At 34.7% G+C, this 18,719-nt stretch overlaps 1 protein-coding gene across 1 annotated transcript in view; it reads left to right on the top strand.

The window, feature by feature from the left end:
* Droj2 (DnaJ heat shock protein family (Hsp40) member A4-like) overlaps positions 1 to 18,719 on the top strand; it is a 76,639-nt gene that overhangs the window by 17,532 nt on the left and 40,388 nt on the right. The window contains exon 2 of the mRNA XM_090408875.1: positions 18,298 to 18,443. Coding sequence (XP_090265001.1) covers positions 18,312 to 18,443 — 132 coding nt within the window. The 5' untranslated portion in view covers positions 18,298 to 18,311. The remainder of the gene's footprint in view (positions 1 to 18,297; positions 18,444 to 18,719) is intronic.

Raw genomic sequence — 18,719 nt, 5'->3', positions numbered from 1 at the left:
GAACTGGACAATGAGACTTATTTGTGTCTATGGTCCTGCAGAAGGTTTTACTAAGAGAGAGGTGGAAGAATTTTTTGAGGCTTTAGAAAAAGCATCTGACACAATGAAAAAGGAAAAGTTGGTCCTGGTTGGGGATCTAAATAGCAGAGTAGGAAATGATTGTCAGACATACAAAAATATTTTGGGAAAATTTGGAGAAAAGAGCAAAGCTACAAAGCAAAGTGGCAAATACCTGTTGAATTTCTGCTCAGGACATGGATTACTAACACAATGTTCCAACATAAAAATGTGTACAAATTCACATGGAGAGAAGAGGCAAGGAATAAGAAAAGTCTCGTTGACTTACTGTTGATAGTGATGTTTTCTCACTGGTGCAGGACACTACAGTGTACAGTGGATTTGAAATTGGAAGTGATCACAATTTAGTATTGAGCAGGATAAATTGAATTTCATATTGAAAAGAACATTTAAAAAAGTTTTAAAGCAAATAAAAGTTGAGCACCTCTAAGATGTGAACTGTAGACTAAAATAAACAAACATTATTGAAGAAAAAATGAAAGAGTTTGAGAACAGGAACCAAACCTTGGAGATTCAGTCTCAAGTCCTGAAGAAAGCATTTGATTCACCCAGAGAGGCATGTGGTGAAGTTGTCTGGAAGGATAGAAAAATCAGAACTCCATGATGGACACAGGAATTTAAAGAGGTAGTGAAGGAAAAGAAGAAAGCATATCAAAAATACCTGGTAAAAACCAAACACCGTAAAACTAGCTGAACAAGCCATGGGAAGACTTTGAAAGAACATTGAAAATTAATATCAAGAAGGTGGCAAGATATTCTGGAGGTTGTTGAAAAAGCTCAGAAATGGAGGAAAGAGTGTTATAAAAAGATGTATGGAGTAATTACTTTGAAAAATTACCAAATGAAACAGTGACAGCACAGTTGTATAAAAAAAAAAAAAAAAAATCAATAGGCATGCAATCAGAAATACATATCTATACTTGAAGTAGAAAAAAAATCATCAAAAGTCTGAAATGTGGAGTGGCTGCATCTGCATAGTTCAGAAGGCCTGGACAGAGGGACGAATTCCAGATGATTGTAGTAGAGCTCTCATAGTATCCATATATAAAAAGGGAAATACAGCTGAATGTGAGAATTAGAGGTATTTTCCTAATGAGTGTTCCTAGTAAGATTTATGCAAGTATACTTGAAACGCTGAGAAGGGTTGTGGAAGAAAACATTGGCAAAGAACAAGTTGAATCCTGTCAAATAGAGGCTGGCAGGATCAGATTTTCACTTTACGACAAATAGTTCAGAAATCATGGGAATATAACAAAGATCTGTATTTAAGTTTTGTAGATCTGAAAAAATCATATGACAACATGCCAAGAGAAAAGCTATCCAAAACACTGCAGTTGTGTGGTGTCAGTGGGGCATTATATTAACAATACTTAAGTCTTTGAGTTGGAAGTCAACAGTTAGAATTGAAGGAAGTACAGGAAGCTTGTTTAATGTTAAATCTGGTGTCGGACAAGGATGCACATTATGAAGGAACGTGGTATTAGACCTGATATCAAAATTGGAAATGTTAATCTCAGCTCTTTACTTTATGCGGATGATGTTATACTTCTAAATAAATCCTGACAAGTCTACAAGATTCTCTGACTAAATTGAATAACTGTTGTAATAGATTTGGTATGAAGTCAGCAATAACAAGATAAAGACAATAAAAATAGGCAGAAGCAATAAAAATATCAACTGCTTTGTGAATGGAGAATCTATAGAACAAGTAACATTTCAGCTACTTAGGCACAATTTTTAGTGAAGGGATCAATGGCAATATCATATTAAGAATGAGGATATTAGGAAAGAACTTGACATAGTTAGCTTCCAAGAATGTGCTAGCAGAGCTAATCTCAGGTCACTTAAACAGAATGGCAGAGGAAAGATTAGCAATACAAGTGTTCTCTGCTAGGTTGGCAGGAAAAAGACCCAAAGGAATGACAAGATATAATTGGATTGATATACAGTCAAAAAGTGCCTTAGAAGATAGAAATATAAGATCTGATACTGTTAGTCTTGACAGGTAACAGATGGATTTGGAGTAAGATTGTAGATAGGAAGTTAGTAATGGTGTAAGTTTTTCATGTAGTACTATCATAATATACTGTACACCCCTTTGAGGGTACATGTCAGGAATTTGATGATAATTATATAGTATAAGACGGTGTTTGAAGAACCAATTTAACATATGGTTTAAAGTTAGAGATTATGGATGAGGATTTCAAGGGAAATTAGAAGAGGGAGCAGTATTAACTTGGATAACACTCAAATTTCTAAACAAGACTATGAGATTTCTCACATTGGAATTACCCTTGTCAAGCCTCTCTTAGCATAAATGCATCACAACCATTCCACAAAACTACAATTTCTCTTTTGCTCAAGCATGACCTCACCTCTGAACAGCTGTTAACATTTACACAAATGACAAATCTGCCCAGCTATCAAATTTTGGTTTCATATTTTGTTTGTTGCTCCTAAGAGCTCCATTAAAATACTTGACTCAATGTAGAAAAGGGCAATCAGATTAATGACCCATCTCTTACCAACTCACTCCACCTACTTTCACACAGATGTCTGGTTTCTGCAATATGTATCTGTTATGAATATTTCCGCTATAAATGTTCAGATGAACTAGCATCAGTAATTCTTCCACTCTGCTAAATCTGTTAATGTGCAGCTGCCACCCAGCATCCCTTCACTGTCCAGATCCAAACTTGCAAAACAAGTTTCTTTTCCTCCTCCTTCATTCCTGCTACTGCTGTGTTGTGGAACAGGCTTCTGTCTCCTGTTTCTCAAAGAATACAATGTAGGTCTTCAAATATAAACAAGTTTCTCCTTTATGATTATGAATATTTCTGTAGTTTTAGCTGTTCTTCAGTTAATTTTTGGTATTGAGACCACGTTTGTTAACATATAGCAGTTTTAATAAAATGAACAATATAACCCAATAAGTTTCATAAATTGTCATTTAAATCATCAGAGGTACTACTAAATAAAGACCAGAAAAAAAATTAATTGGACATAGCAAATGTTATCAGAACTTATTATTTTAATGGAAGGTATCCATAATACCTTCCATTAAAATATCTGAATTATTTCAAATTGAAGGATCTTGGCTCTATATTTAATAATCTGAGTTATCATATTTAGTTATAGTAAAATTTTATTTTCCCTTTTTTATCAAAAAACATCCTAAAAGTCTTCATTTTGGCAATGTAGAATGAACAGAAATAAGGGATATTAGAGATACATACTTATTTCGTAACCATGTATATAGAAACTTGGAGAATTTCAAATGAAGAAGAGAGCAAGCTTGTAAAAATACAATCCTTGGCATCGGAGTTGCTCTTGGCTTGCACAACTTGCACTTTTCAAGTTTCATTAGTAGTGTATGAAATATGAATGGATCTGTTTATTTTACAATGATGCCAAAATGGATACGTTTAGGCTCTTCTCTGATAATTGCTCTTTAGCACTGACTTCAGTTTTTTATATAAAAAAAAATTGTTTTCTGAAACAAATTGCTTTGGTATTGAATGGGGATTCTTGTCATTTTAAGGTTTCTGCCTGATCTCCGATGATGATAACCAACAGTTCGAAACAGCTGTAAGGCAAGTGAAACCTTAAAAGAACAAAATAAGGCAAATATATGGACACTCATGTCTTTAGTGCAAGCCTTAGTAACTCCAATGCTGAAGATTATATTCTCATAAACTCTCCTATCAGTTTTCAGTCTCTCTCTATTTATTTATTCATTTTATTTTCATTTGGTCACATGTTACGTGAAGTATTATTACTGGTTTTTAATCTTTCTTCATTTTTCAATTTGGCTGAAGCATGATTAAATTTTATTAACAAATTTTTTAAACAAAAAAAAAAGTACAGATTAAAAGTTTTTATCAATTTTTAATGATTTTTTTTTTTTTTCAGAACATGTGTTTATAAAATTTAATTCAGTATGCTTTGGCACATCCCTAGTGATCATTCTCCCACTTGCTAATCTCTAGGTTATCTGTACCCACATTCACCTCCATCCCCATTAAAAACATTCTATTTTCTCTGACTTTGTACTTTCACTGAACAACACTTTGTCAAGACTCCTGACACCAAATCCATTTAAATGCAAACCATCTACCTTATATAAATCTTGCTTTCAATCGAACTCGCTCCACAAGTTCACAAACTCTACACCATTCCTCCTGTACAATCTGTGTACTAACTTATTTGTGATTTCATCTTGCCTCTATCGTACTGTGGCAACAGACTCGCAGATTTTAATCTCTGTCACTACTTTTTAGCAGGTGCTAGCAACTTTTTTTTTCCCCCATATCATACTTGTCACCTTCTAAGTCATTTGTACCAGCCAAAATAAGCATATCTCTCACCTTAACTCTTCATCTTTATGGTGTAACTGACACCCTTTATCTTAGCTCCAGGAAAACATGATTTCATCACACTCTTCAAAAACTCTTCATATCAGTGAATCACTATACAAAACCAATTCTTATTTTTGTGCTTTTGCTTTTTCATGCTCTGCTTTCTTTTGTATCTGTGTCATACCATCCAACAGGTGTTCCTCCAAACCACTTCATCTCACATTTTGTTCTGTGAAGAATTCCATATAAGTGGACTATCGTTTTCGTTACCTTCTGCCATGTTCATCTTTTTCACTGCATCATTTGTACAGTTGCTCACACTGCTTGCAGTACTGATAATCGTATTATCATGCATTTGGTCTTTCAATTCATTGTTATCACTTCTTACTCTCGTCACACTTTTTGCATTCATTCACATAACTCTTTCAACAAAGACATTGCAGTTTCATTCTCCTCCCAAAAATGTCTTCTCTACAAAGGCCATACATTTCACACATGCTGCAGTGAACGTAATCACCAAAAATGCTTAGCCCTAAGAGGCTGTGTTTAGTGAAGACTTAAGATTGCTCTGCATGTCTGAAGAAGGTGTGTAGGGGGATGTTGTTTTGTGCATTTGTAAAAAGCGACAACATTTGAAGTTGAGCAGAGTTCTTCTGTAATTGAAGGTTCTGTCTGGTGTTTTTTTATTTATCTAAGACTATCTTGCTGATATACTAGCTTTTTTTTATTGTGTGTGTATACACACACACACACACACACACACACACACACACACACACACACACACACACACACTGATCTCATACACGATTGGTCAAGGGGCACATAGTGTGTGGGATACATAACAGGACTGAGATGGAAATTTATTTATTTGAAGGGTTTGTGGGTTGTAGTTTGGGAATTCTTAAGGCTGTTCCAGAGGACAGAGGTGAATCAAATAAAAGATGAATAAAAGCAGATTCGGTGTGTTTGCAGTTACACAGTAAAGGGGAGCTGCAGCTCTTGTATCAGGTGCAATAGAAAGTGGTTGCCAATTTAGTAAGTATCATAGAAATATCTGTAGAATAGATAGTGCTGAAACATCGTGCACGCGAGATAGATTGAAGTGAATCTGTGAGGAATCTGAGCTTGATTGCATGTCTCTGGGTGGCATCAAGGATTTTAAGTGAAGTTTTAGGTGCACCACCCTAAATGTGTGAACAATATTCTTAACATGGACAGATTTAGGATTTGTTTATAATGAAGAGTTGGTCAGGTGTAAAATATCTTGAATGAAAGAGAATGCCAAGTTTCTTGGATGCTGAGGAGGCTATTGATGCGATGTGTTTATGCCAGGAATGACTGCAGGCAAAAGTTCAAAGAGATCTGATCTTTCATTTCGGACAAATTATGGAGACTACAACCGTATTAAAAAAAATTACCCAATTTTTAATTTCCCAATGTTTTGACTGTCATATTAAGATCATCATCTAGAGCAGGGCTGTTCAACATTAGGTAATCAGAGGGCAGCATTAAAATAAAAAAAAAAATTATCCGAAGGTCACATCACAGTGCATCATCAAATTCCTGCCATGTACCCTCAAGGGGTGTACAGGATGTGATAGTACTACATGAAAAAAATTACATCATTACTAACTTCCTATCTATAATTTTCCTCCAAATCAGTTTGTTACTTGTCAAGACTACTCCAACATTATCAGATCTTATATTTCTGTCGTCTAAGGCACTTTGTACCGCATCAATCCACCAATATCTTGGTGTTCCTCTGGGTCGTTTTCCTGCCAAACTGGCAGAGAACACTTGTTATGCTAATCTTTCCTCTCCCATTCTATTTAAGTGAGATTAGCTCTGCTAACGCATTCCTGGATGCTGACAATGTCAAGTTCTTTCCTAATATCCTCGTTTTTAATATGATATTGCCATTGATGCAATCTGTTCACGCCTATAATCTTTCTCAGGACTCATATCTGCGGTCTCTAGGCTTTGGTCAAGTGTTTTACTTCTGACCCAGCTCTCAGATTCATAAGTTAAAACTGGTTTGAACACTGTCTTTATACAGCTAATTTAGTGTTCCGACTAATTTCTCTGTTATTCCATATGAATTTATTCAATTGACTTCCTACCATGCCAGCTTTGCTGATTCTGTTGTCTATTTCTATATTTAATTTACCATCTTCACTAAAAATCGTGCCTAAGTAGCTGAAATGTTTTACTTGTTCCACAGGTTTTCCATTCACAACACAGTTGACATTTTTAATGATTCTGCCTATTTTCATTGTCTTTGTCTTATTATTGCTGACCTTCATACCATATCTAGTACAACAGTTATTCAATTTAGTCAGAGAATCTTGCAGACTTGTAGCGGATTTATTTAGAAGTATAACATCATCTGCATAAAGCAAAGAGCTGACATTAGCATCTCCAATTTTGATATCATGTTTAATACCACCTTCCTTCATAATGTGATCCATATAGATAATGAATAACAGAGGGGATAATGTACATCCTTGTCTCACACCAGATTTAACATTAAACCATCTTCCTGTACTTCAATTCTAACTGCTGACTTACAACTCAAATAAAGACTAAGTATTGCTTGATATAATGCCCCCATTGACACCATACAACTGTAGCGTATTGAATAGCTTCTCTCTTGGCACCTTGTCATATGCCTTTTCCAAATCGACAAAACTTAAATACAGATCTTTGTTATATTCCCATGCTTTCTCGACTATTGGTTGTAAAATGAAGATCTGATCCTGACAGCCTCTATTTGGCCTGAATCCAGCTTGTTCTTCACCCAGCTTTTTTTCCACAATTCTTCTCAACCGTTTCTCAAGTATACTTGCATAGATCTTGCTAGGAACACTCAGTAGGGAAATACCTCTGTAATTCTCGCATTCAGTTTTATTTCCCTTTTTATATATGGGTATTATGAGAACTCTACTCCAATCATCGGGAATTCGTCCCTCTGTCCATGCTTTCTGAACTATGCAATGCAGCCACTGTTAGACTTTTATACCACCATACTTCAGCATTTCTGGCCGAATATCATCTACTCCTGCTGCCTTTCCACATTTCAAGCCTTTGATGGCTTTTTTCTACTTCAAGTATGGATATTTATTCCTGATTGCATGCCTGGTCAGTGTTTTTTACCACTATGCTGTCATCACTGCTTGTTTCATTTAGCAGTTTTTCAAAGTAATTACTTTGAGGATTTCAAAGTAATTACTTTAAGGATATCTTTTTCTCCTGTTTTCATGTCACCTTTGTCATCTCTAACTCCTTTTACAGAACTCTTTCCTCCATTCCTAAGCTTCTTCAACAACCTCCAGAATATTTTGCCACTTTCTTGATATTTATTTTCTGCATTCTTGCCAAAGTCCACCCATGACTTTTGTGCTAGTTTTACACAGTGTTTAGAATTCTTGCATTTGTCTCTGTATTCTCTAAGATCACAAGCTGATTCATTTGCCAGGAATTTTTTTGATATGCTATCTTCTTTTCCTTCACTGCCTCTTTAACTTCCTGTGTCCACCATGGAGTTCTAATTTTCCTATCCTTGCAGACAACTTCACCACATGCCTGTCTAACTGAATCAATCAGGGCTTTCTTCACGGCTTGCCACTGAATCTCCAAGGTTTGATTCCTGTTCTCAAACTCTTTCATTTTTTCTTCAATAACCTTTGTGTATTTTAGTCTACAGTTCACATCTGAGAGCTGCTCAACTTTTATTCGCTTTAAAACTTTCTTACATGTTATTCTTTTCAATATGAAATTCAATTTTATCCTGCTCAAGACTAAATAGTGATAGCTTCCAATTTCAAATCCTCTGTACACTCTGGTGTCCTGCACCAGGGAGAAAACATAACTATCAACAATAACATAGTTAATGACTTTTCTTATTCCTAGCCTCTTCTCTCCATGTGAATTTGTGCACATTTTTATGTTGGAACATGTTGTTTAATAACCAGTCCATGTCCTGAGCAGAAATCCAACAGATATTTGCCATTATTATTAGCTTTGCTCTTTTCTCCAAATTTTCTCATAAAATTTTTGTATGTCTCACAATCATTTCCTACTCTGCTATTTAGATCCCCAACAAGGACCAACTTTTCCTTTTTCATTGTATCAGTTGCTTTTTCTAAAGGCTCAAAAAATTCCTCCATTTCTCCCTTATTAGAAACTTCTTTGGGACCATAGGCACAAATAAGTCTCATTGTCCAGTTCCCCATTCTCATATTTGCCCACATCACTCTACTTGAGACTGACTGCCATTCAAGAAAATTAGCCTCATATTTTGTGTTGAATACTATGGCTACTCCTTCTTTTCCTTGATTGTCATTGCCTGAATATAACATTTTGTATTTATTGTTCAGAAAGATCTCACCAGTTTGTCTTTTTTGTTTTTCATCCGTATTATGTCGATCTGGTACTTATCTAATTCCTCAGCTAGCTCCATTTCCATAAAATATAGTTTACGACCGATTAGGATCGGATCTGGCATTGAAATTACGAAATACATTTTTATTATTGCAATTATATTATAGCAGATTGTTGCATCCATATTGTAACTATGTAATTTACAATTGATTAGGATCTGATCTAAGATTGAAATTGTGATATAAATTTTTATTACTGCAATTATATTATAGCAGGTCATTGCATCCATATTGTAACTATAAATGTCGTATGAAAACAAATAAATCGATACTGTATTTACTCGAATATAGCTTGCACTTTTTTCCCCCAAAAATTAATGCTAAAAAATTATGATGAGATATATGTGGGGATTTTTAGAAACTAAAGTTTTCAGAAGAAAAACTGAAAATGGGGATGACTTACCAAGAATCTCCTCTTCGTTATAACTATTTCCGTTCTCGAGAGCAGTTTCCTTGTGTGCATTGTCAACGTCATCTATCGAATTAGTGTCATCTTCTTTCCCATTATTCCAAATAAAAATTACAAGTAATTTACAAGATTTTAGATACGTAATGAGCACCCTTCACGAATGTCTGAGAAGTGAAAGCAGAACGTGAAATGGTAGGCCAATAGATATAGAATAGCTATGAAGATGTGGATATGATTGGTGCGGTATTAACAATAGATCGCGTTACCAAAACATAAAGCGAAGCCGACATTTTTGAGCTGAAACACTAATTCTCTTCAACCAAATTCCATAATATCTGAAACTGTCTTAACAACACATTCTTATGTCTTAGTTTTAACACGTTGACAAATTTTATTGCAGCTTTGTGTTTGAGTTAGTGGGGCACTCACACACATCTAACTAAAAACAATAGATTTTAGTTAGATACTGTGTTTGCCGGTGAAACATGTGGTTTTGCTTAAGTCTAAATAGCATGGTTAATGTGGGTGGGGACACGCTATTCATTAGTTAGCGCCGTTTTTATACCAGTTGTCTCTAATTGCAGTTGGGGAAGGAATGTTGTTTACTGCAGGGAGCGATTTATTGTTTTGACGTGAAAGTGGTTAAACTTTATTTTCATGTGTGATGTACAGTACATGCAAAACTTTTTAATTTCTTTTTTCATAAAGTAAAATCAGGGTACAGGGGTGCGAGTCATATGCGAGGGCGAGTTATATTCGAGTAAATACAGTATTTCTGTTTTATTATAAAAAACAATCATCCTTTTTTTAAAATCCTTCCTTGAGGCGTCGGGGGCCACCAGTTTGACACCCCTGCCTTAGATATTTATACATCTATAGGGTACTATTATTCATAAAAAACGACAACGAATACATAAATATCAAACAAGATGTTTTCCTTAGTAGATATAAGGGCCTAAAATATATGGTTCCAAAACCAAATAAAGGAGCAATACACAAACATTATACTTATTTACACCAGAAGTATTCAACGGACTACCTTTAACAATAAGAAATGAAACTTACCCAAACAAATGCAAAACTCTAATCAAAGAGTATTTATTTTCCCACAGAAACGAGGAATCTCTGCTCAAAATAATTATATAAATTATTGCTTTTTAGCATATTTGTATTCAAAGATCATAAAAATTTTAATGCTATTTAAGTGCTTTATTTTGTTCCTAATTAATTGTTATGCAACTTTCTCTGTACATATTAGCATGTCTCCTGCAATTTTATTATATAATTATATTATAATAATATGTAATATGTATATTATATGAATGTACATATATGTATATAATGAAAATGAAGTACATAAATTTTTGTAAGTTGATGCATATCGCAACCTGGATGAGCTGTTGCTCTTAGGTTACCCATCAACATCTTGTACCATTATAGGAAGCTTACAAATAAATTTTACTAGTTAAAAAAAAAATTCTACCCTACAGTTCTTCTTTATGAACTGGTCAATAACATCGTCATAAAAAGTTGGTTGTAACTTAATTTTCCCAAGCAACACGCACACTTGTAAAGGCTGCTGAAACTGGCTAGAGCTACGTTGACTGCATATGGCCTGTGGTTTAAGCAACAGAGTGAGACGCGTGAAATGGCTATGCGCACGTGAAATCACAGTGCCACTGTAAGTTCCTACAACCAAGCAAGCCACGGCTTCGATACACAATGCAAAGCTCAATTATTGCCGCGCAAGCTTAAGACATCTTCTGTCTACAAAAATAAAAGCCTAAATGGAATGCATTATAAATGCATGCATTTATTAACAAATAAATAGTACTTCTTTCTCAATTAATGAGCTTGCATAGCAAGCATGGAGAATTTGTCACTGCAATGAGTTCCTCTCCCTCCATGTAAATATGTTTAGCTTTTCTAAATTGAACTTCTGTTTGAATTTGAGACACTCAATGTTTTAGTGTCGTGCTTACCACAGTTTTAATTTGTGCTCTGATGATGCAGGGTAGAAAACCAGCAAAATATTGATTTTTTTTTTTTTTTTTTCATTTCTTGGTGTTTATACCATAAAGCACTAATATGAATAATCAACACTCAAGTTTTTTGATACGTGTACTGAGTGGGTCTAGTTTCCATCTGGATGAATTTCTGTCATTTTTGTCTTCCTATAGTTTTAAAAAATATCATTTGTTTTTGACTTCCCATTGTCTAATTTTTCATCTAGACATACTATCTTGGTACAGTGATGTAGTATTGCATCATACAGTACTATATTAAGATAGTTTTTCAAAATATATCTCTACTTAAAAGTTTGATATAAAATTTGTCTTTGACAGCATTATCTCTCAGCACAGTTTTGTCTGCTTTTTGTTGATTTTAAATATTGTATTAAGATTATAATAAATTTAGTTTTACCCATTATCCAAGTGTAAGCAAACAAAGTTTGCTCTTGGAGTATCTTCAGGACTGAGGCAACTCATGGTAAAGGTGGACCAAGCTCTCATCACTCCTTGTCATAGTATCTCCCATATTGCAAAGCACATCTCCTTGCAGACATGTATAATGCTATGCATTCAGGAAAGGGCCACTATCCAGACCGGTTTCGACCTTTATTGAGGTCTCGTCAGTGGGAGTCAGACCCAGATGTGGTGATACCAAGGTGGAAGTAATGTAGAAGTTGTATTTACCTATACGAGTTGCCAAAAGGTGTCTCACCTTTTTAAATTACTTTGGATTTAGAGAAAGATGTTTGAAGTTTTTTCCCACTTGGTTGACTATAATAAATTTAGTTTAATCCTTTATCCAAGTGTAAGCAAACAAAGTTTGCACCTGAAGTATCTTCAGGACTGAGAAAAAAACTTCCAACTGTATTAAGATAAAGTTCTGATAACTTAGATCTGAACTACCAGGTTGAAACTTCCTTACATTAGGAACTAAATTACTAATATGGCATATATGTGACCTTCGTAATGTAACATGTCTTGCTCATTCTGAATCTAGTGGCTGTATAACACTATCACAACCCATTGAAGATAATGTAGCATGTGTTCAGTTGCAAAGTTCCAGGTTTGCGGTAGCATGCAAGGAGTCTACAACTTTTCATTTGCAAGTGTTTTATCACTTCTTCCTCACATACAAAAACTTGCAAAACTTAAATACCACAACAGTATCATGTGTGGACAAGTTGGGAGAAAGGAATGTTTTCTTGAATAGCTAAAAGTTTTTTAAACCTTACAAAAAAAAAAGTATGCAGAAGGGTTTTACAAAGAACAGAGGTAGATGGAATGAAAGAAGTTGAAAGTTTATTTTTCACTTGGTTAGACTATAATAAATTTAGTTTAATCCTTTATCCAAGTGTGAGCAAACAAAGTTTGCTCACACTTGGATAAAGTGTGAGCAAACTTTGAAAATATTCAAAGTTTGCTCACTTTGTTTGTACCACTTTGAAAATATTCAAAGTGGTACAACACCGGGCAACTCGTTGCAAAGGTGGAGCAAGCTAACATCACTCCTATCTCAGTATCTCCTGTAATGCAAAACACATCTCCTTGCAGATATGTATAATGTTATGCATTATGGATAAAGGATTAAACTAAATTTATTATGGAATGAAAGAAGTTTGGTTGATAAATGAGAATATGAACTGAATATGGATATCAGCAAACTTCTGCACCAGTTTGATGGAACAGTAAAACACATAATAGAAAATGTATACCGCATTTACCGCGAAAAGGTAAATAGAAGAGAAATTGAGCGGGGGGTGGGGGTATCTATTAAGCTGGAACTTCTAGATGGCATTAAGCATTCTTAAGGTATTGATGTATCACTCCAAATGTAAAATAGTAAAGTGTGGATTTAAGAGTTATATAAGAGGGTGATCTGAAAAGTTCTCAGCCTGACAATGAAAATAATTTATAATTTCAATTTTTTTTTTATTTTTCAACATAATCTTCCCCGTAAGACTAATACATTTATTACAGCAGTGCTCCAGCGCCATTATCCTGTCCCTATAGTAGTTCTCGGTAAGATCTGCAAAATATCCCTCTACAACTGCAATCACGTCTTGATTTGAAGAAAAATATTGCCCAGCGAGGAAGAGTTTTAGTTTTGGGAAGTAGGAGCTAAATCTGGGGAATAGGGTGGATGTTCCAACAATTCATAGTGCAGATCCCTTAATTTTCCCATTGCCAAAACACCTTTGTGGGCAGGTGCATTGTCCTGATGAAAGATGATTTTTTTCTTCTGGGAACCGGTCTTTATTCACTTATTTTTTTCATCTAGTCTGGTTAGATCGGAATAATATTCTCTAGTTATTGTTTTACCCTTTTCAAGATAATTAATAAACAAAATGCCTTTTAGCCTCCCAAAACACAGATTCCATGACCTTTGATGCTGAACAACTAGCTTTTGACTGCTGTTTGGATTCTGGTGTGTAATGGTGAATCCAAGTCTCATCCATAGTAATAAATCGCTGCACAAAATCAGTTTTATTGTTAAAATGCTCCAAGCACTGCTCAGGGATTTTCATGCGAGTTCGTTTTTGATCTACTGTGAGCAAGTGCAGGACCCATCTTGTGCAAAGCATTTCATTTGCAATTCTTCATGCAAAATATATCCTACACGTTCTTTTGAAATGCCTATAGTCTCGGTAATTTCACGCACCTGATCAGTGATTTCTGGTGTTGTTACACTTTTTGGACATCCTTCACGTGGATCATCTTCAAGGCTGGTATGGCCACGTTTAAACTCGACAGCCCATTTCTTAATTGTCAATCGAAGGAGAAGAGTGCCCATAAACTTTCATGAGCTTCGAATGAATTTCTTTTGGCATTAAACCTTCTTTTACAAAGAATTTTATAATCACACGATACTCAATTTTATTCAGTTCAAGGGATACGTGCAACACTTTTTCTTCAGACAGCTGTATAAAACAAACTACTTGACTTGCAATTTCACATGCAATTTCACAATTTATGGTTGAGGCCAAGATCTTTTTGACTGCCTTCATAGTAATATGGAGAATTGTATAAATAAAGTGTTCTGAGCAGATTTTTTTTTGTGCAGGCTATGTATATATGTTTGTAAAGTACTTTGTGCCAAGAATAGACTGGAGATATAAGTCTGTTCAAGAAGAAAAATTTGATTCTCCTATTGATTATGTTGATGTATATGTGCTTTCCAGTAAACAAGCTATGGGTGAATTAAATCAGTGTGAGATCACCACCTTTATTGGAGTCTTGAAACATCCTCAAAAGTTCCTTGTTTGTTTGGTCTTAAAACCAGGTTTCAGAACATCTGACCCTTAGGCTGCCATAGTATAGTGTTAGTAACGTGCTATTCCCAGCCTTTTGTGGGTAGGATTGATAAGAAAAACAAAGTTCTGTTCTTTAAAGCATTTTTTCAAATTCATTATTCATATGCTCAAATACATAATCATTGGTCTCCTTAAATAAATGCAGGTCTCTTCCATGCATAAGTACCATTTAGCTTTCTGTCCATCTGTAAGCAAGTAGTTAATTTTGGCTCTTGCAGAATGAATTTCATTAGCATGTATTCAAGTTTTTTTTGGTTGTCCATTTACTTAGACACAAGCAACTAAAACAAACTGAAAGTGTATATAACAATGGCTGTTTCTGGTTGACAGGATTTAGATGTACACAAGGTATCAGTATTTTGAATCATTTTTACTTACATGATCCAAACTGATTATTTTCACACTGGTGAAAATAATCAGTTTGGATCATGTAAGGTAGAATTTAATATTTCATTAGATTCCACCTTGTTACAATATGTTGAATCACTTCAATCTTGGTTTATTTTATAGTGACAGGCTTAGGAAAAACAATTATTTTACATAAACTAAAAATGGAGGTGGTTAACACTCAGTAGATTCTTATAGAATTATTACCACTGAATAGTCTTTGATGTTCACAGCAGAATAGTTTTCAATTTATCTCAAAAGCTGTGGAAATGTCAGTTAATTCTGAACAATTTCCAACTTAAGTTATACATTAGTAGGATTTGAAAAATGTGCTTGTCCAAGTGGAATGTTTAGTTAATGAGTGAAAAGTCATAAGAGGGGTTTCAGTTTGTCAATTTTATTTATGTAATGCCAGTTCTGTTTTATGTCAGTTTTTGTATGTTTAAGCACCTTGCTTATAGCATCCATTGGGGAATACTAGTGTGTTCCCATTACAAATGTGTTTTGTTAATTATGACTAATTTGGTCATAATGAAGACCAGTGAAAGGATATGATACAAAAGCATCATTTCATTTTTAGAGAGGTTACCATGAGGTACAATGAGGTGTACCTCGTGGTAACCAATTACTTGCAACATGGCAACCTAAAACAGATGCACGGTGGATAATGATAATTGATTTATGCAGTTGGCAGAATTTGTCTTAACAGTGAATATTAAAGCTTGGAAAGAAGCATTTATTTGCCCAAACATTTCTTTGTATTAATTCTAATCTAAATGTTTTTGGAATTGCCATCATGTCCTCGCATCACTGGCCTCCTTTCTATCTGTTTTGGAATTCAGAAATGCATTAATGTAGTTGGGGTTTTTGATTTATTGATCTTCAATAATTATCATTAAGAAAGAGACCTCCAGGGAGTCAGGAACTCATAGAGGGAAGCGACATACTATACACACCAGCTATCATACTTTTTCTTTCATTCACACTGCTTGCACACAACATCCAATGGCAATCCATTCCAATCATGCACCACCCTGAGAGAAAAATCTTGCCCTCAACCCCTTCTTAGCAGCATTCATTCTCAGCTTCCAAGGTTGTCCTCTTGTCCTTCCCCCACCCTCCATAAAATGAAAAATCCCATCAACTGATATTCTGTATAACCCTTTCAGAAGTTTGTAAGTCATGATCATCATCATTCCTATTTCTTCCGTTTGCATCTACAGCCTAAAAATTCTCAATCTGTCCTCATAATCAGTATTCCACAACCTTGAGATCATTTTTAACACTCTCCTTTTCACTCTCCCCACTGTATCAGAATCGCAACAGAGACCAGACCTGCACACAATATTACAAGTGAGGCCTTGTTAAAGAGACAAAAATGACATTCTTATCTTTACATGTGAAAGTTTGTTTCAGCATTGCAATTATCTTTTGAGTTATATTTGCAATCTTTGCTACATGGCCCCTGAACTTCAACTTCGTATCTACTAACACTCCAAGATTCCAGCCTCATATCAGTTTCTTCTAGCATAATCTCAACAATATAATATGACATTGCATATCTAATCATTCCAAAGTGCATTATTTTACAAGTACTGACGTTGAACTGATATCCATTTTTCCATGCCTGCAATTACAGCCTATTCTAAATCATTCTGCAAGTACTGCATATCAGTAGTATTCCTGATTATCCTACCTATCTTTGCATCATCAGGAAATAGCTATAATGTCCCCTGTCAAATCCTTCCCAATGTCATTAATGTACAGAATGGCAACAGTGGACCAAGGACTGATCTTTGTGGTACACCACTGGTTGCCTTAAATCTTGCAGGCTCGCACGCTCTTATCTATGCTAATATTTTATAATCCAAACCCATATTCTCCAGTTTATGCAAGAGTCTTCCATGCTGTATTCTGTCAAAAGCCCTAGCAAAATCAAAAAGTATCATGGTGTATCCATTCCCCTTGTCTAGTTCAATGGTAACATTGTTATAGAATGCGAGCAAGTTGCTAAAACATGACCTTTCCTTAGTAAACTATACTGTTCATTGCAAAGAGATTCACTGTGAGCACTGACCAATTTTTTTCAAAAATCTTCACCACTATTTTTGAGATGTTGATTAGTCAGTAGTTGGATACATCGGTCTTTGCACCACCATTGTGCAATGGGATTACCATACATTCTTTCCACTCCTGCGGAATCTTCTGTTCTGAGACTCAAATTATATAACCTGGCCAAACGAATAGCCAGTTCAGCTGAACACTCTTTTAGCACCTGTGCTGATATCCCATCAGTCCTTACTACTGAATTCTTATTCAGTTTGTGCAACAACTTCTAATACCTCTTCATATGCCCGAGTTTCTTCATCCAGTGAAGAAGTAGTGGTGAACTCAATGTTGCATATACCAGGTTGATTGCTATTAGCAAAATGGGCATTCATTAATTGAACAACCTCTTCTGCATCTATCATCCTCATACCATCTGCATTTAGAAGAGCTATTCTTTCTTTTACTTGCAGCATATTGGTAGAATTCTTGTGGGTTGTCTTTAGCTTGCACAGCCAGTTTCTTTTCATAGACTTAGCTTTTTGTATAATAGTTGAATGTATTCAATGTTAATAATGTCAGAGAAGAATCTTTTCATAAGTAATTCAAGTCGTTTTATGTGTTCAAAGCAAAAACTTAGTGAAATATAGTATCATAAATTAAAAACAAATGGTCTTTTATAACTATAAAATGCATGGCTTCCCCCCCCTCTTCAGGCTGATAAGCATACTAATATGTAACTTAACCACCAGTGTTGGTAAATATGTTATTTAAGTTAGAAATTAGTGTTAATGAAAGCTTATAACTTGACCACATCCTGGATTGAACATGTGACTATGATATGAGGCAACCATGGTAGAGTACATCCACACATAACATCTGACTTGAGTCAGCACACATTCGTCTCAAATGGGCGCACATATGCATTTATTAATTTTTTTTGAAACCAGTCCTGATTTCAAGAGTAATGAAATATTCACTTCACATCCCCAAATATAATCGCTTTAATTAACTTATTATTTAAATTAATGGAATTTAATGACATTTGGTCTTTAGGTTAACTATTAAAATTTTCATTTCAGACCATTTTAATGACCAGATTAGTTGAAACAATGATAATTTTGTTTCAAAAATGAATAGGTTAATTTGTGATATATAGTTTTTTTTTTGATTGCTTGCAGTTGTTTCTTTACTAGTGTGATAATTTCATGTTCCTAGTATATGATTCTTATTTTGTGTCCTTGAAATTTGTAGGAACACATACAAAAATGGTGAAAGAAACTACTTATTATGATATTTTGAGTGTGAAACCAAACTGCACTCAAGATGAGCTTAAAAAGGCATATAGAAAGTTAGCACTTAAATATCATCCAGACAAAAATCCTTCTGAAGGTGAAAGAGTAAGTAGTTAATTCATAAGTATTATTGCTTTTGTTGGCAGCTATATTACTTTAAACTAGTTTAAAAAAAAAGTTTTAGACAAAACCTTGTCTTTAGCCAATTCTTACATGCTTATCTGTATTAACCTCAAGTTGTAAAAGAATGTTAGATATATTTCAATTTAAGCATTCCACATTACTATATATAATATTTGTTATAACCAGCGATAGTTATCAGCTTGCACTTTTGCACAGAATCATTTCTATGATTATTAAACTCAGTGTGGAAGATTTGTG

Source organism: Typopeltis vanoorti, chromosome 19, assembly GCF_054136105.1.
Source record: "Typopeltis vanoorti isolate ZY-2024b chromosome 19, IOZ_Tvanoo_1.0, whole genome shotgun sequence".
NCBI classification, from domain to species: Eukaryota; Metazoa; Arthropoda; class Arachnida; order Uropygi; family Thelyphonidae; genus Typopeltis; species Typopeltis vanoorti.
This window is presented reverse-complemented; position numbering and strand designations above follow the sequence as displayed.